Source organism: Hyperolius riggenbachi, chromosome 12, assembly GCF_040937935.1.
Source record: "Hyperolius riggenbachi isolate aHypRig1 chromosome 12, aHypRig1.pri, whole genome shotgun sequence".
Classification (NCBI taxonomy): domain Eukaryota; kingdom Metazoa; phylum Chordata; class Amphibia; order Anura; family Hyperoliidae; genus Hyperolius; species Hyperolius riggenbachi.
This window is the reverse complement of record NC_090657.1, coordinates 176,235,691-176,257,367: the sequence shown is the minus strand read 5'-3', so window position 1 is coordinate 176,257,367 and position 21,677 is coordinate 176,235,691. Positions and strand designations below refer to the sequence as shown.

General features: G+C 46.9%; 1 protein-coding gene across 2 annotated transcripts in view; it reads left to right on the top strand.

The window, feature by feature from the left end:
- COL20A1 (collagen type XX alpha 1 chain) overlaps positions 1 to 21,677 on the top strand; it is a 298,926-nt gene that overhangs the window by 108,744 nt on the left and 168,505 nt on the right. For both annotated transcript variants that reach the window (XM_068264036.1, XM_068264037.1), the window contains exons 8-17: positions 3,242 to 3,361; positions 3,446 to 3,610; positions 4,544 to 4,708; positions 4,797 to 4,969; positions 6,202 to 6,331; positions 6,494 to 6,636; positions 8,019 to 8,142; positions 9,219 to 9,355; positions 14,793 to 14,925; positions 18,994 to 19,133. In XM_068264036.1, the coding sequence (XP_068120137.1) occupies positions 3,242 to 3,361; positions 3,446 to 3,610; positions 4,544 to 4,708; positions 4,797 to 4,969; positions 6,202 to 6,331; positions 6,494 to 6,636; positions 8,019 to 8,142; positions 9,219 to 9,355; positions 14,793 to 14,925; positions 18,994 to 19,133 (1,430 nt within the window). The remainder of the gene's footprint in view (positions 1 to 3,241; positions 3,362 to 3,445; positions 3,611 to 4,543; positions 4,709 to 4,796; positions 4,970 to 6,201; positions 6,332 to 6,493; positions 6,637 to 8,018; positions 8,143 to 9,218; positions 9,356 to 14,792; positions 14,926 to 18,993; positions 19,134 to 21,677) is intronic.

Sequence of the window (21,677 nt, the reverse complement as noted above, 5' to 3'; positions counted from 1 at the left end):
TGCAGAGCAATTAGAAGGCGGGCAAGCTGGTAAAATATACACAGCATGATGCAGAGCAGAGGCTTGCCTGCAGGGTCCATGGGAAAAAAATCTGTCTACTCTCACACCATTGTTAAAATGACTGCATGTGCACAGCTACATAAGGTAATGTCTAGGTTGAAAAGTTATTGACATTCACTAGACTCTAGAAGGGCTGCTTGCAGACAGTCCTTAGACTCCAGAAGGGCTGCTTGCAGATGAATTCGGGTGATAAATTCTGAACACAATGGAAACCCCGGCCGTTGTAACTCAAAATGTATTGTGTGTCCCCCGTTGCCAGTGCATTATACTTTACCTGTCACGCTGTCCCTCAAGTGTTCTTACTGTATTTCCCATGTGACTACTGGCACATAGCACGTGGGGCACCAGTGTGATGTCATTTGGGCTTGGGCTACCGTGAAAGCGGGCCTCTAGTATGTGTTTTCCCTCCAGGCCAAAAGCTCCCAGTCCTCCCCTGTTTACCATGGTATCCAGAGCCTTCCCTCACAGGTTTTTCATTCTTGATTGGTTCCCAATTTCCCAAATTCCCTTCAGAACAGAGACATTCAGATCTTCCACAGACATTCCTTAGAGCAGACTTTCCTTTTCTATTATCTCTTCATTGATGATATTTTTATAATAAGAAGAGCAGAACATAAGTTCAGACCTGACACTCCTTAGTAAGGTTTAAGAAAATTATCTTAAAGGACACCCGAGGCGAAAATAAACTAATGAAATAAACTATTGTATCTATCTTCCTTCTCCTAAAAATTACTTTTTAAGATATTCCACAGTTTTATGTTATGTTTAAATCTACTTTTGAAGTTTTAACTGTTTTATTGTTTTTGCTCAATGACAAATTCATTAAAGTATGCCAGAGCTAAAAATCTATGAACTATTGACCCTTTTTATCTCTTCCCTGCTCTCAGAAGCCATTTTCTGCTAGGAAAGTGTTTTTATAGTTGGAATTTCTTATCAGTGAGGGTCACACTGTAGTCACTTCCAGTCAGGATTGAGTCAGCCACTTACATACCTGATATTTAACTTTTTCAGGCAAAAAAGGAACACAGCCTAGTTATTTGTGTGCTAGGCACTGTACATACCCATGACTATCTCATCATGTCGTATACTAGGGTTGCCAGGTGTCCGGTTTTACACCGGACAGTCCGGTTTTTGTGCGCTGTGTCCGGTGCAAAAAGGCATGCTAAACCGGACAATTAAGTTGTCCGGTTTAGAGCCCCCCCCCCCCGCAGCGCAGGAGGAGAACAGCGCAGCAGAGAGAGAGCTGGGAGCAGCGGTGGAGAAGGGGGGCAATCTCCCCCCCCCTTCCCTCACCTTAGGGTGCTCTCTCTCCCCCGCTGTCTCCTCCAGGATGATGTGCAGGCTGGCGAGTGGCTGCAGGCGGAACTTACCTCTGTGTCGCTCCAGCGCCGGAAGTTCGGGTCCCGCAGCCGCTGAGATTCGACTCAAAAAAGATCCTGATCAAAGATCCGAATCATTCATGAGCCAGACAACACTAATCAGTCTGAATAGTGTTGTCCGGCTCATGAATGTTACGAATCTTTGATCCGGATCTTTTTTGAGTCGAATCTCAGCGGCTGCGGGACCCGAACTTCCGGCGCCTGCGACACAGAGGTAAGTTCCGCCCGCAGCCACCCGCCAGCCTGCACATCATATTGGAGGAGACAGCGGGGGAGAGAGAGCACCCTAAGGTGAGGGAAGGGGGGGGAGATTGCCCCCCTTCTCCACCGCTGCTCCCAGCTCTCTCTCTGCTGCACTGTTCTCCTCCTGCGGGGGGGGGGGGGGGGGGGCGGGGGGCACCTGGCTACCTAACCTATTCTGGGCACATATAGCCCCTGGCTACCTATTCCGGGCACATATACCCCCTGGCTACCTATTCTGGGCACATATAGCCCCTGGCTACCTATTCCGGGCACATATACCCCCTGGCTACCTATTCTGGGCACATATAGCCCCTGGCTACCTATTCTGGGCACATATAGCCCCTGGCTACCTATTCTGGGCACATATAGCCCCTGGCTACCTATTCTGGGCACATATAGCCCCTGGCTACCTATTCTGGGCACATATAGCCCCTGGCTACCTATTCTGGGCACATATAGCCCCTGGCTACCTATTCTGGGCACATATACCCCCTGGCTACCTATTCCGGGCACATATAGCCCCTGGCTACCTATTCCGGGCACATATAGCCCCTGGCTACCTATTCTGGGCACATATAGCCCCTGGCTACCTATTCTGGGCACATATAGCCCCTGGCTACCTATTCTGGGCACATATAGCTCCTGGCTACCTATTCTGGGCACATATACCCCCTGGCTACCTATTCTGGGCACATATACCCCCTGGCTACATATACTGGGACATATATACCCCTGCCTACGTATACTGGGACATTTACACCCCTGCCTACATATACTGGGACATATATACCCCCTGGCTACATATACTGGGCACATATATCCCTGGCTACATATACTGGGAACACTGGCTGTTTGTCATTATGTGCATTTAGTGGTGAAAAGCTGTCTCTTTTGTGCATTTACTGGTGAAAAGCTGTATCTTATTATGTGCATTTACTGGTGAAAAGCTGTGTCTTATTATGTGCATTTACTGGTGAAAAGCTGTCTCTTGTGCATTTACTGGGGAAAAGCTGTCTCTTATTATGTGCATTTACTGGCGAAAAGGTGTCTCTTATAATGTGCATTTACTGGTGAAAAGCTGTCTCTTATGTGCAGTTACTGGTGAAAAACTGTCTCTTATGTGCACTGGACCAGTACTACTGGTGAGGACAGTTAGTGACATGGCTATGTACTCTGTAATGTGCTGCAGAAGATGTCAGTGCGATATAAATACTATAAATTTTTTTTAAAAAAAGCCCATTGCTTAGCCCCACTCTACATAAAAGTGCGCTTCTGACTCCGCCCCTAACTCCACCCCTAACTCCACCCCCTGTCCGGTTCTCTCCATCAGCCGATCTGGCAACCCTAGTCGTATCGGGTATCCTTTAAGTCTGTGAATTTCTTAGACATGATGACAATGACCATCAAAAATGGAAACCTGTGGTCAATAAGTATCCTGGTATATATTTTCCTGGTCTAGTATGGCTGTACCGGCTGCTTTAATGGCCTAAATATAGTTTACAAAGTAACCTATTTAGCCTTCACTACAATTATTTTGTACTCCTCTCTGCCCCCTGCAGCCCTGTCTCAGTACAGCGGGGAGCCACAGACAGAATGGGATTTAAACACTTACTCCACGAAGCCGGATGTACTGGATGCCATAAGGAGGGTGAAATATAAAGGAGGAAACACATTCACAGGTAGGAAGCACTTGCGGTGCCATGCGTGTGATCCGGTATGGCTGTAACACGTATGTAACTTTCTGTATGTCTTTGTATGAGCAGGTATGGCGCTCACCCACGTGTTGGAGGAAAACCTGAGGGCTGCATCGGGGGCCCGTGCCCAGGCTGGTAAAGTGTTGGTCCTCCTAACAGACGGGAAGTCCCAGGATGATGCCATCAGCGTGGCGCACACCCTCAAGCAGTCTGGGATATATATGTTTGCAATAGGTAACTGGATATAAGTATCACAGCAAGGTGGGGGGCACTGGGGGAACAATGCTCTCCACACTGTACTTCATAAGCAGCCAAAAAATCCATTCATATTATTTGGTGGACCATCTCCCATAGGAAACTTGTAGAGACAGGTGTACGGAAAGGTGCCATTACTGGATTCTCCAGCACATTTTGATGTTCCAAAATGCTTGGTGGAGTGTGCATCAGCAATTAGCCATATTTGACATCCCTTAGATCAGTGATGGCTAACCTTGGCACTCCAGCTGTGACAAAACTGCTAATCCCATCATGCCTCTGCCTCCTTAGGTTATGCTTAGAGCTGTCAGAGTATTGCAATGCCTCATGGGACTTGAAGTTCCACCTCAGCTGGAGTGCCAAGGTTAGCCATCACTGCCTTGGATGTACTGTAAGCTTTCTTGAAGAACATTGTCAACTTGATTGGAGCCTGAAGCCCTCTGATCTACTAAACGTGACTACAGACTCCTTACACTTTGACTAAAGAGATAAAGCTCCCAGGGTTCTCTTTCTTCCAGCTTTAGCACTCCTCTAACCACGGGTGTAACTACAAATCATGGGGCCCACCTGCAAAACTTTGATGGGGCCCCACAATGCTCACACCCTTTCTCTTGCCTAAACTTAATGACCCTCAAAGCCTGGGGGCCCATCTTTTAAGGGTCATAAAATAAGCGTGGACATCATAATCTTCACACTCATAACAGGTGTAGCCACAAAAACACCTGATCTGAAGGATGGAGCCCTTTATCAGAATCAGAGAAGTAGTAGTTGGGGCCCCTTTTAGATCTAGGCCCCCTTGCAGTCACAGGGGCTGCTCCTGTCCCCTTCCCCCTGCCTCTAATATGACTGCCCATGGTGGCAACCTTATTGGCTTTTGTGAATCAACCCTTTATTATTTTTTAATTGCCTCAGGTGTGAAGAACGCGGATGAGACTGAACTAAGACAGTTGGCATCTGAACCTTTGGACCTGACTGTCCATGTGGTTCCTGACTTTCCAATGCTCAGCTCTTTGGTGGGTGATGTCTCCCGGGCACTCTGCATGAGGCTGAAGCAGCGACGGAGAGATGTGGATATTGGTGAGACTTTTGTGGACATTGCAAGATTTATTTTTTTTTTGTCTTGTCTAGAAAGATTTTGTCACTGATACACTCGCCTCTCCTCCAGGGATACAAAACGTTGCTGTGCATGGCACCACTGACCCCCATCCCAGCCCCACACACCTGTTGGTGTCAGATGTTACCGCCAAGAGCATGCGGCTATCATGGACCCCTCCCCAGCAGCCAGTACGAAAATACCGCATTGTCTACTATCCATCCCGCGGTGGAACACCTCAAGAGGTAATGGATGTCCTACTACCCAATATACAGTAATAATGCACTGCTACAGTGTGATCGGCAGTGGCGGAGCTAAAGAGTTGTGGGCCCCGGTGCAAGTTTTACATGGGGCCCCCCCCAAGCACTCTATACATAACAATTGATACGGCGCACCAAAACCTGCAGGACAACCCCAGTGTCAGAGGTGCAAGAAGGGGATGGGGAACAGTGTGTTAAGAATTACTACTATTCAAAGCATCTATAGAAGTGATTATTACCAGCACAGGACCAATAGAGAGCTAATACTGTGATAGAGGGTGGACCCTTCGGGGCCCCTCTGGCCCAAGGGCCCCGATGCGGTCGCTACCTCTGCACCCCCTGTTGCTACGCCCCTGGTGATCGGTTTGTTTGCTGGGTCAAGACAAAAAATGCTACCAGCTTTTTCTTCCCTTGGTGTACAATGGAAAAACAATCAACTGGGAAAATCCAGCTTCACAGATGAGTCCTTTCATTGAGTGGCATTAGCCAGAATATTTAAAGGAACGTATATTGTTTTACAATCATGAGAATGACCAGGTTTTATGATAATGTTTGAAGGCACCTCCAACTCTTTGCTTGGTTACTACCCAAAATTGTACTTTAACGTATGAAGCTCATCTGGTAGCTTTTCTATAACTTGTGTTAGGTTCCTTCATAAGTAGGAAATGATTTAACTGTAATAATGTTCAGACAAATTAGATGATGTTCTTCAAATAGGCAGAGCTGTGATTCAGTGTTTGGTGGACCATTCATGGTGGGCCATGGAGAGCGCAGGGCTAGCCCTTCTTCTTTGAGTTAATAGCAGAGATGAAAAAGATCAACAGACAAACCTTACCAGCATGCTGGAGTCTAATCACCAAAAAATGTTTTTCCTGCATTGGTTTGGAATTTTGGACTGCAACATGACTGTACTGCATTGTCCATCAGGAAGGCACAGGTAGTACCCTAGCACTGGACTCATGGAAGGCATGAGGCCCAGAATTTTACCTTTTATTGGGAGCTCTAGAAGGGCGTAGCTTGTATGGGGCCCACAATATTTTTATGGATCCTGATGGTAGACCTGTGTAAAGTCTTTATAATCTTCCCCAGCCTGGCCTCAGCGACCAACCCAACCCCCTTGCTATTTTTGCTATATTTAATGATCAGTTTCCATTTTGTTACTTTCTGATCCAACCATATCTCATCTTTCTTTTTCATTTTATGTCACGCCTTCTTAGGTGGTCCTAGATGGAGATGCAACTTCTGCCATCCTTGTTAACCTAATGTCTCGCACAGATTACTTGGTATCTGTCTTTCCCATCTACGTCAGTGGCGTGGGATCTGGGCTACGCGGAATCACCTCTACCTGTAAGTATATAACTACAGATATAGTAATAATTGTATTGGTCTGTTGGCGCATACCGTAGCTTGTTAAATGGTGGTGTCCTAGAGACTTTACAAGGTTCTTCATCTCTTGAGGTTCCCCCGACCAATATAAATAATCTCTTTCTCTTATGTTGCTGTCACCAGTGCCACTCTCATCTCCACGGGCGATCTCAGTGGATCGGGTGACGGACACATCCTTTGAGATACAGTGGCAGCCATCAGAGGGCGCCTCTCACTACATGGTGACCTACTTGGCAGAAGCTGGTCCTGGGGAGGAGGTGAAAGAGGTAAGAGCGGAGGCAATGTGTTTCGCTGGGTCGTGCCCGCTTCTTCGGGTCAATCAAATAAAAGTGCTTTAACATCCTGGCTGTGCTGTCCTGAGCGCCCCTATCCTATCCTAAACCAGCCAGTACACTGTTCCATCACAAATCACTGTCTGTGGACTCATAGTACACACAAATTGTAATCTTTACTCATTTCAGCTCAACTTTGGTCAGTCAGAGGTAGAAAGTCATGTGATCAGTTTGATCAGGTGATGAATTTGCAGTTATGTTTTTTTTTTTTTTTTGGGGGGGGGGGGGGGGAGGGGGGATAACATCTATTTAATTGTTACTGTCCTAAATTTCAGAGGCCCAGCAAAGGCCCGCATCCCTGTTTGTCTATGGAGATGTTGGACTTTTGTCCAAGCCCTCTAAGGCAGGGGTCTCAAACTCAATTTACCTGGGGGCCGCAGGAAGCAAAGTCAGGATGAGGCTGGGCCGCATAAGGAATTTCACAATTGCGGCGCATGGCAGCCTCTGCCCGCCCCTCTCACTCTTCCTTCACAGAGAGGGGCGGGGAGAGGCGGCGATTGACGTCAGGAGGGGCAAGCTCTGCCCCTTCCAGGAAATGCCGGCGGATTGCCCCCCGGGCGATTTGGGGGCTCTGCAGCCCTTGTTTAGCGGCGGGGATGCAGCGGATTACTTGGGAGCACTGAAACGAACTATAAGGAAGCTTTTGCCGGCGAGGGCCACAAAATATTGTATCGAGGGCCGCAAATGGCCCGCGGGCCACGAGTTTGAGACCCCTGCTCTAAGGCCTCTTTCAGACGGGCAGCGCTGACGTGTGGTGTTATAAATGCTGCAATTAGGCTGCATTTTAATAAAACCCAAGTTGCACTCGTGGGTGGCAGGTGGGACGCTGAACGGATCGGCAACCACGCAAATCCGTCATCTGTCTGAAAGAGGCCTAAATACTGCTGGATTCATTGACCATCATCCCATATCTATAGGTTTCTCCTTATGCCCACATTTGTCATTCTCCAGGAGACAGCTTCTTTCTAAGGTTACCATAGGCATGAGATAACAGTTGATCGATGGTTCTGTGTTTGTGGTTACTGTGCATACACCATTGGATGAGAACTTTTGGTTGGAAAGTGGTTAGACAAGATTGAAAACTTTGCATGGTGTCTTTCGTCTTTTTCTGATGAGCCACCACTGATGGTGTTTGTGGACAACTCTTCCCTTCCCTCCATAGCATAACACAGAGCACTGACCTAAGCTAGGCTGATTGAGTGTCCAGGAGATGTAAAATCCAGAAAACCATTAGACCAGAGCAGCATATTCAGCCAGCCTCTATGCGTAATAGGCTCTGAGTTCTCCGAGCTGGAACCCAGATTTTTGTCTTTCAGATTAAAGTGGAAGACACCAAGGTCTTTGTGTCTGGGTTGTCCCCAAATATGGCCTACAGTGTGACTGTGGTCTCTGGAGCTGGAGAGGAGACCAGTGACCCAATTACCATACAGCAAGTGACCAGTAAGTGCTGTTGACCTTTGGAGGCCCAACAGTAAGTGCCACCAGGGACCAGGGGTGACGTGACACTAGTGGGTGTAAGATGTCACTGGAGGTGTGGCGTGACACTAGTGGGTGTAAGATGTCACTGGAGGTATGGTATGAAAATAATGAGTGTGAGATGTCATTGGCGGCGTGGTGTGACACTAGTGTGTGCAAGATGTCACTGGAGGTGTGGTGTGACACTAGTGGGTGTGATATGTCACTGGAGGTGTGGTGTGACACTAGTGGGTGTGAGAAGTCACTGGAGGTGTGGTGTGACACTAGTGGGTGCGGGATGTCACTGGAGGTGTGGTGTGACACTAGTGGGTTCGGGATTTCACTGAGTGTGAGATGTCACTGTAGGCGTAGTGTAGCACTAGTGGGTGTGATATGTCACTGGAAGCGTGGTGTTACTCTAGTGGGTGTGAGATGTCACTGGAGGCGTGGTGTGACACTAGTGGGTGTGAGATGTCACTGGAGGCATGGTGTGACACTAATAGGTGTGATATGTCACTGGAGGCGTGGTATGACACTAATAGGTGTGAGATGTCACTGGAGGCGTGGTGTGACACTAGTGGTTGTGAGATGTCACTGGAGGCATGGTGTGACACTAGTGGATGTGAGATGTCACTGAAGGCGTGGTGTGACACTAGTGGGGTTGTGAGATGGTCACTGGAGGCATGGTGTGACACTAGTGGATGTGAGATGTCACTGAAGGCGTGGTGTGACACTAGTGGGGTTGTGAGATTGTCACTGGAGGCATGGTGTGACACTAGTGGATGTGAGATGTCACTGGAGGCGTGGTGTGACACTAGTGGGGTTGTGAGATGGTCACTGGAGGCGTGGTGTGACACTAGTGGGGTTGTGAGATGGTCACTGGAGGCGTGGTGTGACACTAGTGGGGTTGTGAGATGGTCACTGCAGGCGTGGTGTGACACTAGTGGGTGTAATATGTCACTAGAGGTGAGCTGTCACGAGCTGTTAATGTAAGTGAAGTGCATAGAGTAAAAACAAGATGATACTTTATCAGCCTTTAATGGTCTCCATTGTCTTTTCAGAAGCCACGTTACACAGTCTGCAATTCACTAACCTCACCCACAGCAGTGTCATTGTGCACTGGGAGGTGGCGCCCCCTGTTGGAGCCCTGCAGCATGTCTGGTACACATCTGACACGGCCAATAGTAGTCCCAAAAAGGTCAGTGTTGTCATTGCACTTTTTTTTTTGATTAAGTGACCATTATTGCGAAAAATTAAAATTTGCTCAGTCCACCTACCAAAATAGCGTGCAAGTGAGTAGGGAGGCCAACTGCCATTTTTGTATAGATCCTTTCTAGGGAGTGCTTTGTAAAGAATAAAGGAAATACTGAGACTCTCCCATGAGGAGATGGACTAGTCCAAAATCTGTCAGATATTTACTGCCTAGTGCCTCCTACAGTATGTGACAACAACATAGGAAAAATTTAATTTATAGCTTACTTTTCTATCGGAGATGTTTACTTCTTATAAATTTGTTTTTAAAATGTTACAATATTTCACGATAGTGAACCTTAAAGAGGAACTGTAGTGAAACTAACATAATAAATAAAATTGCTTATTTTTTTACAATATTCATTTATAGATTATTTAGTCAGTGTTTGCCCATTGTAAAATCTTTCCTCTAACTGATTTACATTCTGAAATGCATCACAGGTGGCGACATCTTTAGTTCTGCCAGGTGATCTGTGCGGAATGTTCATTACTGAGCGTTCTATGCACATAGGGAGATGCGGCTTGCTTGACAGTTGGAAAAAGCTGTTATTTCCCACAATGCAATGAGGTTCACAGACAGCAAACTGTCAGCCATACAGACTCTCCTGATGATCTATTTATTGATTTTAGTATTTATAAGGCGCCAACACATTACTCAGCGCTGTACAGGGTATATTACATTCTGAAATGTGTCACTAGTGGTGACCGCTTTAGTTCTGCCAGGTGAGCCGTACGAAATGTTTCGTTACTGAGAGTTCTATGCACAGAGGGGAGATACTGCTCGCTTGTCAGTTGGAAAAATACACTATTTCCCACAATGCAATGAGGTTCACAGACAGCAAACTGTCAGGACCATGGCCCTGTGGGAGGGGTTTCACCACAATATCAACCATACAGACCCCCCCTGATGACCTATTGGAGAAAAGGAAAAGATTTCTTGTGGGAAAGGGGGTATCAGCTACTGATTGGGATGAAGTTCGATCCTGGGTTAGAGTTCCTCTTTAAGCAGAGCGTTGGTGCGCACGGCCAGGAAGGGCGATCACAGCATTATACATGCACTACTGAAGAATTGTATGCGAGTGTCTCATCCTTTCCATGGAAAGAGGAAGATAATGATTTCACCATTAATTAAGTGTAATAAGATGAGGCTTATGGAATCGCTTTACTGCGGATGATGATTAATGCTCACATAAAATCATACAAATGTAATTTTTAATGATCCGTAAGACAGCGAAACAAAGGGAAAGGGAAAAGAAAATCCATTATTTAGATCAGGGTTAGAAGCTGAGGATCTGCGCTCAGCGCTGCGTTTTGCTTCCTGCGCAATCGCTATAGTTAGTACTGCCGGCCATGGTGACCTGGCAACTTAAAACTGAAGGGTCACAGTTGTCACTGATATGGGAGGAGTATGCAGATCAGGTATTCTGAATCCCCTGCCTGCATGTTTGTCCCAAGTCTTTAAAAGACACCTGAAGTGTGAGAGATATGGAGGCAGAGCCGGGACAAGGTCCTCCAGCACCCAAGGCTGAGACACCAAAGTGCGCCCCTCCATCCCTCCCACCCCAGCTGTCACACACTGATTGCTATTAGACTAAGAGGGCCACAGGGCCCCAAACTCCCCCAACGCCTTAATCTCTAGTTATATGGCTTGCAGTCACTGCTATGTATCCACATTTCTTATTTCTTTCTGCTTCATACACAATTAGGAATGACAGCTGAATTAATTGTGCCGCCCCGAGCCTGGAGCCTCTCCAGCCTATGCCTCGGCCCGGCCCTGTATGAAGACTGCCATATTTATTGCTTTTTAAGTAATCCCAGTTGCCATCATGCTGATCCTCTGCCTCTAATACTTTTAGCCGTAGACCCTGAACAAGCATGCAGCAGCTCAGGTGTTTCTGACATTATTGTCAGATCTGACAAGTTTAGCTGCATGCTTGTTTCTGGTGTGATACAGACACTACTGCAGCCAAATAGAACAGCAGGACTGCCAGGTAACTGGAAATGTTTAAAAGGAAATAAATATGGAAGCCATGATATCCCTCTTGCTTCAGTTGTCCTTAAAAGGGAGACTGAAGTGACTTGTAGCATAAGGAGATCAACTTCAGTTAGATAATTACCTCAATAGATGGAAGATTTTGGATGTTTGGATCTGAAACGGACAATTAGGGCATGAGTGGCATTTGTGGAATTTGGGCGCCACCATAGATGCCCATATTAAAATGGTGAAATACCAATTATAGATGGTAATTTTGGGGTAGTAGGTGTCTGGGAAAAGTAGTGGGCACTCTGTAAGAAGTAGTTAGGAAACACTGTGTGTGTGTGTGTGGGGGGGGGGGGGGGGGGATTAGATAGGGGAGGTTAGGGTTAGGCATAGATTAGGGAGGGTTCATCGCAGACAATGTCTGACCATACCATGCGCTAATTCACGGCCAGAAGAAACTTATTTAACTGGCGCAAGTCAAATAGATTTAAAGGGACCCAAGCGCTGGATCGGTGGGCTAATAGGAATCCTTGTGCGCTATCTAAGAAACGATAGTTTGATGTAAATAGGTAGGGTTTATCATAGACTGTTGTGATGCGTTCCACCACTGCTGAGATAACTGGGAGGCAGTGAAGCGGTTAATAACGGCTGCCTTCACAGCGCACACACACGTCAGAATCCCTCTAACAGAACTTAGCATTTCTCATTCCTTCTTATTGCCTGTTAGCAGTCTGGGGGAGATTGCGGCGGTATGTAAATGACACTGAATGAAGTGACATAAAGTCCCCCAGAAGGGGAGCAGATAGTGGCCTCAATTCACAGAGTTTTATCAAACACTTTATCAAACGTTTGATAATTTTCCTCATGGGTAAAATCTGATTTTGAATTCACTAAAGTGTTATAGATTTATCGAATGTTTTATTGATGAAATGATCAATAAATCTATAACACTTTAGTGAATTCAAAATTAGATTTTACCCATGAGGAAATTTATCAAACGTTTGATAAAGTGTTTGATAAAGCTCTGTGAATTGAGGCCAGTTTATCAGCAGGCCCCAGAGCTAGTCACGTCTAATCCTTGCATGACAGGCTGCGTGCTCCTAAATTCTCCATCCCCAAAGGTGACAGCGCTCATATTGTGAGTCACGGCGCAGTGCGGAGGCATGGAGGGAGTTCCCTGCACCGCCCCCCCCCCCCCCTGCTGCAGCCCTCCCTGCCTGATAATGTCACCGTCAAACTTTCCAACACGCCAATCTGCAAGGAACCGTGACTGACTGGAGTGCCATGACAGAGAACACAGACGACGAAATGTGCTCATCCAACTTTACCACTAAATCTACTATAAAGACAGAGAACAGTAATACTCAGGGATGCTCAAAGGGCTGCTAATAGATGCAAATGCCATGCTCAATTTATGCAGATTTATACAACTTGGAAATTGACCCCTTAAAGTAAACCTTAAAGTGAACCAGAGACGAAGCACCCTCATGTATTTTACCATATATATCAGTGGGAACATTAGAGAAAACACCTACCCTGCTCTCTTTCATCCTTCACTGCTCAGCCTGCTTCTAATCAGCCCTGATAAAATCCCAGACTGAGCATTCAGTCTGGCTTTGCTCAGGAATCATTATAGCTGAGTCTGTCTTCTCTGATGTATTTTCAAGCCCAAGCCTGCCCCCTTCTGGCTCTGCTATAATGACTCCGCTATCTTGATTCCTGAGCAAAGCCAGACTGAATGCTCAGTCGGAGATTTTATCAGGGCTGATAACAAGCAGGCTGAGAAGTGAAGAGTGAAACAGAGAGCAGGGTAGGTGTTTTCTCGAAAAATGTTCCCACTGAAGTATATAGTAAAATACATGAGGGTGCTTTGTCTTTGGTTTACTTTAAGTGCAGGGAAAACGTTGAGTGTTGCTTACCAACTGATTCACCTTGCAAGCAGTAAAAGTTGCCGGCATCACTGATATATTTAAGAATGTAAATCGGAGTGAGAAATCATTTACAATGGGTAACGTGTGTGTGTGTGTGTGTGTGTGTGTGTGTGTGTTTTGGGGGGGTTAGTTGTGCTGCCTGATCTTGCAGGGGAAGCCTAGGATAGTTGCACAGCTATCGTCTGGCCACTGGCGTTCAGAAGCTAGCATGTCCCAACGTCAAGTTGGGGTTTGCGAATGTGGTCGCTAAGTCAAGCTTCAACCCGACTGACCAGCTGACTTCAGGTCAGAGGTCAGGCTGGGCATTATGGGATGGATGTAAGTCGCTGATAAACCTCTGCCGCTGGGGAATTCCATCTTTAGAGATAATTCTAACATATTCATGAGCTTTCACTCAGGAGGCGGAAGTTGGGGTTTGCAAATCCCTGAATCATTAAGACAGCCTCAGCAGGGGTGTAACTAGGGTACAGCGGACCCTGCGTCAAGGGGGGTCCAGAGGTGTGTGCGTGTGTGTGTGTGTGGGGGGGGGGGCAAACTAATAACCTTCCCTTTCTCTGATACTTCAGATCAGGTGGTTTTGTGGCAACACTTGTTATGGGTGTGATGATTCCAATGGCCACACTTGTTATAGGACCCTTGTGAGATGGGCCCCCAGGCTGTGAGGGTCACCAGGTGAAGGCAAGGGAAAGGTGTGAACATTAAAGCAAATCTGAAGCATTATTAAAAATAAAAAACAGATACTTACCTAAGGAGAGGGAAGGCTCTGGATCCTATAGAGCCTTACCATTCCTCTCATGGGCCACTCGTTCCCCTGCAGGCTTCTCGATATAAATCTCCCGCTGCGAGAGACTTTGGCAGACTTCAGAAGCAACCAGGCTTCCGAAGACAGGCAGCTCTGTTCTGCGCACGTGCGAATGTGCATAAGAGGACGCTCTCGCATGCGCAGTACAGAGCGGCCTGTCTTTAGAAGCCCGAGTTCTTCCAAAGCAGAAGAGAGCAGTCTACGACTCATGGGTCATAGACTGCTAATAGAGGAGCCTGCGGGGGAAGGCTCTATAGGACCCAGAGCCTTCCCTCTCCTTAGGTAAGTATCTGTTTTGTTTTTGTTTTATTACGCTTCAGACTCCCTTTAAGGGGCCCTATCAACGTTTTGCTGGAGGACCCCATGATTTGTAGTTATGCCCTTTGCTGCCAGTTCCCTAGATCAGTTTCTAGCAGTTGTGATTTATTCCCAACATTTGCTTCCTGTTTGGAATGAATGAACCTATTTTCAGCTCACCACAGCTGCAGACAGGTACCGGTACCGAGACGAGAGCTCCCATCGGTGATGGTGGTGGGTGGTGGGGGGGATGCTTACCTGACACAGCATCTAAACTTAGAAATCTGACCCATTTTCTTTGAAGCCGCCTAACATCCCATTAGCAGGTCCTGTCAGCCGTTTCTCATTGTGTTGCTGCTCTTTGCTTTGTCAGGTGGAAGTCCCCAGCGACTCCTCCTCGGTGATACTGAAGCCATTGTCCTCGCAGACTCTCTATAACGTGACTGTCACCATCTCCGACATCAGGATGAAGACTTTGTTCCTCCTCTCCGGAAACATAACAACCTGTAAGTGACAAGACGGCGAGGAATGCTGGATGCCCAGTCATTCATTGGCACTGCCAGGGTCCTGCCGGAGCTGTGCCCTTGCCTGTCAGCCGTCTCCGTCCTCCTCCTGCCTGAAAGTTTAGCGAGGCCGCTTGTGCGGGGGCCAATTAATGTTAATTACAGAGCTTCTGAATGTCACTCTTAATGGCACGTCCGCACGACGCCCGGGGACACAGGCGATTTAGTCTGGAGTAGGCAGAGGCATATGGCGGATCGTGCCCTGTTGTTTGTTCGTTTGTTCCTGTTTGCGCATCGTGACCTCTGTGCCCATAATTATTATTCTGTCACTCGCGCCAAAATATCACACGTGGTGGCAAACCCCAGAGGAGTCTTTCCACCTTCACTCGACTTTGCTTCTTGGGTTGGCACACAAACTTCTGCCGCCTAGACAAGGCTGCAGTTCTGCAAAGGCCGCATAGGCTGTAGCCTAGGGGGAGCTGCTTACGAAGGGGCACTACATATGGAACGGTGGCTGGTGCTGCACAATGTGGCTCTTCTTTACAATGAATGCATGCTCTTATAAATGGGGGGAGAGAGGGTTGCTTTTTTGATGGGGCAGGATGTACGATGCAGAGAGGGGTTCCTTCTATGTGGGGATGGGGGTTGCTGCACAACGAAAAGTGGGTCTGATGCATGTGGTGAGAGGGGGCTGTTATTTTATGAGACAAGGGGTGTGATGTTTCTGGAGAGTAGGGGCAGGCATGGGCTCACGAGTATTAACGAGTGGTTAACCACTCGAATTCTGGATTTAAATGATGCTTAATAGCCTCAGGTGTGCGGCGGGGAAACAAGGGGTTAGTTACCCATAAGTCGTGGTATATTGTGGGCTTTAATTAGCTTGCACGTGTCCTATTGGATGCGTTGCAAGCCTCACTGCTTGCACTTCCTCCTTCAACCTGGAAGGAGGAAGTGCACCGTGGTGAGCATGCAATGCGACCAATAGGACGCTTGCAACCTATTTGGAACGCACACAATACCACAACTTATGGATAACTATCCAGCCATTACATAATGGTACATGTACACATGGGCATGGGCACATACATGTACACATTGGGCACATGGTACTTACGTAATACAGAATCGGTAGACATAAGTAATTGTAATGACAAATGTAACAACAAATTGTATAGAAAATTCTAAGACACAAAAGGGCGAGAGAGCACTGCCCTTGCGAGCTTACATTGTAAAGGAATACGGAGGAAATGAGGTGGGGTAGTATGCAATATGTTGCACTTCATTGGTCCATTTTAAGCTTCCTACATTAGCATAACATTTGCATCAGCTCTGATCTGTTAGGATCTCATTAACCCTTTGCATAAAGCAAGGCAGGAGAGCTATAATAATTTATATGTAAATCCTTAATAAATAAATCCTAAATAAAGTACCGTGTAGCCCTGAACTGAGGGAATTGTGATTTTTTTTTTTTTTATCCAGCAAAATGAAATTTCAATTTTACCAGAAACATCAGTTTATTAACTCTGCCGGGTTCACGCTAAAATCTATTTCACATGACCCGGCACTTTAATGGCGAGGCTATAAAGATGTGAAATTGCAGATTCTGCTGGGCAAATCCTAATGTGTTACACTAAGCTGCTTAAATGACCACCCAGCATAGATGAACGGCGTTTCAGCGAAACAAAAGTATAATAGCTGCAGATTAATGGCACTGTAAGTATGTAAAATTATGCTATAGCGGTATAGCTGTATTTAAAGGGAACCTGAACTGAGTAAAACTATTTCAACTAAACACATGAGGTAACTTCAAATGAACATTACAGTTACCTTGCCATCAACTCCTCTGAGAAGCTCACCATTTTCTTCTGACAATGATCCCTTCCACTTCTGACAACATTTTGTCAGAACTGAAACATATCAGTTGCTGTCAGTTATATACCAGTTGCTGTCAGTTATAGCTGAGAGGACAACTGATATGCCCGGTAATGTCCATGTTTCCCTATGGCTCAAGTGGGCGTTGTTACAGTTTAACACTGCTGACCAGAAAGCTGTTATGGGGTAATGGACATTTTCAAAATGGAGGACAGAGAATTCCCTTGATCACAGTGGACAAACAGGACGTGGGAGAGGAGAAAGAGATTGAGGCGTTGACTACATGGGAGGCAAGTATGACTTGTGTATGTTTATTTTGACCTTTAATTTTCAGTTCAGGTTTTCTTTAAAGGAGTACTGTAGAGGGGTAGGGGGAAAAATAGTTGACCTTACCTGGCACTTCTAATGGTCCCCCGCAGATGTCCTGTGCCCGCGCAGCCACTCCCCAATGCTCCGGCCCCGCCTCCAGTTCACTTCCGGAATTTCAGACTTTAAAGTCGGAAAACCACTGCGCCTGCGCGGCCGCATCCTCGCTCTCGCTGATGTCACTGGGAGCCTACTGCGCAGGTGCAGACCATACTGAGCCTGCGCCATACACTCCCGGTGACGTCAGCGGGTGCAAGGCCGCGGCCGCGCAGGCGCATTGGTTTTCTGACTTTAAAGTCTGAAATTCCGGAAGTGAACCTGAGGAGGGGCCTGGAGCATTGGTGAGTGGCTGCGTGGGTACAGGATGTCTGCGGGGAACCATTAGGAGCCCCAGGTAAGTTCAACTCTTCTATCATGAACATAGTTGCTGCAGCTCTCATTGGTCATGAGGATGGTGTGAAGTCTAGCGGGATCCAGCTTCCTCAGCAAAATTGGCATATTTAGGTTCCTGCCTTGTGTGCCTAGTGATAAAAACAGCCCTGCAGGAGGGTCATATTCTATATTTTACTATGCAGTGATATCCTAAGAAGATATGACTCCTGCATTCCTTAGTCTTGTAACTGGCCTAAAATTTCTGTGGTATTCCGATTACGGAGGTAAAATTCCGCATTTTCTGATTGGTCCAATACTTTCGAGTCAACTCGGAAGTATTTGACAAAGCAGAGAATGCAGAAAAAAAAGCAGAAATCTGCTGAATTGGTAATCGGCAATGGCTAAAATCGGAATCTCCACGGAATCGGAAACCGGCATTTCTGACCAACCCTAATTGCTGCCCAATGAGTTTTTAATGATTTCTGGTCGAGATTGATAAAAACTATCAATCTTTCCGGACAGAAAGATCTTTGCCTGAAATGGGGCAGTTGGGTGTGCATTGGTAGATCTGCTGCCTATCCACGGACCTCAACCAGTCTCCCTCCATGTAAATAGTGATCCAGCCCATGCAGAGTGTTGGCAGCAGAGCACACACTCATGTTTACCGGTGCACTTTTTACCCGACTTGTTTCTTGATCCCTGCTGGTAGTCTGTAGTCTGTACCCCGTGACCTTGCGGTATGTAAGCTGCGTGACCAAATGCCTGCTGCGAGGTCACAGGGTACAGGCGCCCTGGCAGGGATGGAGAGCAGACGCAGGACAAGCGCACCAGCTGACAGGTGATTGCGCGCTCTGCTGCCAACACTCAACATGGGTCCAACAGAACACAATTTTAGATGGGGAGAACGTTCGGAGTCTGTCGACCAGCTGCGAATCTACTGATGTGCACACAACAAACCTGTTTTGACTAAGATCTTTCTGTCTGGAGTTTTGATCGATTTCGGCCAGAAACTTCAAACCTATAATGCGGCATCCCAGTTGGGCATCAATCTCTGGCAGATTTGATCACAGTGAAGAATCGACAAGTGTATGGGCTCCTTTGGGTCTCATTTCGCATGATATCAAATGCTTTTCTGCACTCATAAATGTATCAAATGTCAGATACACAAGCTTTAAAAATCAGTAGTGGCTTTATGTGACCAATATCAGCAAGGGAAGGTACTGAAAGCCTTTATGACTTGTAGATGGGTATTGAGTAGAAAAAAGAAAATTATTATTATTGATTTATAAAGCGCCAACCTATTCCGTGGTGCTGTACAAAGTAAGAAACAAACACGGGGTACATAATTATTAATAATACAGACAATGGTATACACCAATATATAAAATGCAGAGTTGGTACAAAAGTGTGTGTGTTGTGTTGGTGTTCTTATGTGGTCATCACTTATCTCATATTTTGCAGTGAAGGTTCCGCCCCCTAGTGGCCTGAATGTGGTAGACCAGTCTGGGGATAGCGCCACCGTGTCCTGGGATCCAGGAGCTGATGACATCACCTCTTACCTCATCAAGTGGATTCCTCTGAGCGGAGGACGACTTAGTCAGGTGTGGGAAGTAGTATGCAGACTGATGGGCTGAGAGATTGCAGCTTCGGCCTTTGGCTTCTCACACAGGTTTCTTTGTGGCAGACTTTTTTTTTTTTTAAAGTAAAGTTGAAAAGTAGACTATGGCACTACAAAATTTTACATTTCCAGAGAAGTACCCTTTGGAAAAGTCAGTCACCTGACTCAGAGATCCGTGCACAAAGTATAGAGTCACCAGGAGAAAGTGGCAGTTACTTCCCAGCAGTGAGCCATCACCTGACTCCTCCCACCACCTCCCTCTGCTCCCTCCTGTAGGCGGGGTCAGCTCTGTGCTCAGAGGGAAAGACTAAATGCTGTTGGGGGGGGGTTGTCACTTACAGTAAGTAGTAGAAATCGACATTACCGACCGGTTTTGGGCTACTCTACCTCTCCATAGGGGACTCTCAGCTTGGCCTTTATTCTTTATAAAGACACTCCCTGAACAGGATTTCTACAAAGATGCTGGCCAGCCTCCCTGCTCACTGCACATTTTTTTGGGCATTTGGACAAAGCAACTGCCATTGACCAAGTGCTTTTGAAAATAAAGAAAACCCTGAGAATCCCCCATGAGGAGATGGGCTAGTCCAAAACCTGTCGGTTGTGTCAGATTTCTACTACTCACTGTAAGTGACAGCAACATAGGAGAAAGGTAATTTATGGCTCATTGTACTGGAAGAAACGTAATTCTTATTTGTATATATTTACATGTATTTTACATTTTAAGATTACCTTGACAGGGCTCCATTAAGGAGTCATCAAGCAATATTCTCTAACCCCCCCCCCCCATCTACTTACCTGAGGCTTCCTCCAGCCCCTTGCAGCTGACATGTCCCATGGCGCAGCTCTACTGTCAGCCACCGGCCCGGGGTGCAGAGGGCGACCTCGAGGTCAATCAAGTCCACGGTGTGCTGCGCAGGCGCAGTAGTTCTGCACCTGCGCAGTGCAGTCCAGATAACGTGGACTTGATCAACAGCGGCGCTCGCACAGGCACAGTAGAGGATGACCTCGAGATCGCCCTCTTCCCCCATGCGAGGATCCTGGGCTGGTGGCTGAGAGTGGAGCTGGGGCGTGGAACATGTCAGCTGCAAGGGGCTGGAGGAAGCCCAGGTAAGTAGATTGGGGAGAAGGGAATATTGCTTGATGACTCCTTTAGGCTTCTTGCACACAGGGACGTTATAGGCGCACGTTAGAGCAGCCTGTAACGCTCCCCCAACACAGAGCAATGTAACACAAGTGGGCTGTTCACACTGCCCACATTGCGTTACATTGTAACGCAGCAAAGTGCTGCATGCTGTGCGTTCTATGCGGCCAAGCCGCGTTAGACTGTTTGCACATGCTCACTCATGTTGGGGAGGAGGGGAGAGCGGCCGGGCACATGGCTAATTAATATTCACTGCACTCAGTGACGTGCAGTGTTTACTTCCTGGAGCGGCCGCTCTGTGCGGCGATTGGCCGGCGGGACCACGTGATGCCACATGCGTCCAAGAGTACGCATCACGGACGCCAGAGTGAGCTGCACAACGCGGCTCACTCCGACGTCCACATCAGAGAGCACCAGGCGTTGCGTTAGGGGCACGTTATGTGCCCTATAACGTCCCCTAAACGCAACGTCCTGGTGTATAACTAGCCTTAAGGAGGCTTAGGGACATATGGGGTAACAAGCACAGCTGAACGTATGATTAAGTTAATGGGCTGTTTAGGAGCCAGAGGGGATTTTTTTTGTGTTCAAACACGTTCTGTTTTCACAGGTTTTTTTCTGTGGTAAAACAAAACCAGAGCGCTTTCTGCTTTCCTTCTGCGTTCTGTCGCGATGGTAATTCTATTGTGTTTTTTTGCTGGATGAAAAATGGCAAATCAAAATGAGAAACTGCGAGCAGAAAACACAGACCTTAGCAATAAAATACCTTTTATGTCCCCAGCATGCAAGAAAATGCACAAAATAAGGGTGATGGCGCTTCCTTGCCTACTTTTTTGTATTTTTTCGATTGCAAAAGTTATTTCGTTGAATAAAAAGTAAAAAAAAAATTAACCTCCCCGGCTTTCAATTTCCCAGCAATTTTTGTACCAAAAGCGGTACAATTTTTTAAAGGGTTTCTTTATATTGTAAGCAATTTTCAGGACTGATTGCAAGTTGCGGTCTTGCAAATATGCATATAATATAAAAAAGCACTTGTTTTTTATTTTTATTTTATTTGCTGCTATAGGCAGTAGTGATGCTCATAGCTTTTTTTTTTTTTTTTCCCCAATACAACATTTTTTTTGAATTTGCTGCCTCATGTGATGACACTGCGTGCGTCCAACACCAAGGGGGCACGCAGCGTCATCAGAGGGACACGCGGGGGGGGGGGGACGATGGGTTCGCCGAGGGACAGGAAGCGGATGAAGAAAGAAGAGGAGATCGCTGCCGGGCATTACTGCTAAGAAGACGGGAATCCACTTGTAGGGAAGCCGCGAGGTGACAGCGAGGGATCCCGCGCACCAGCGATGCCGCAGGTGAGTAAGTGGAACAGCCTGACTCATCCTTGGG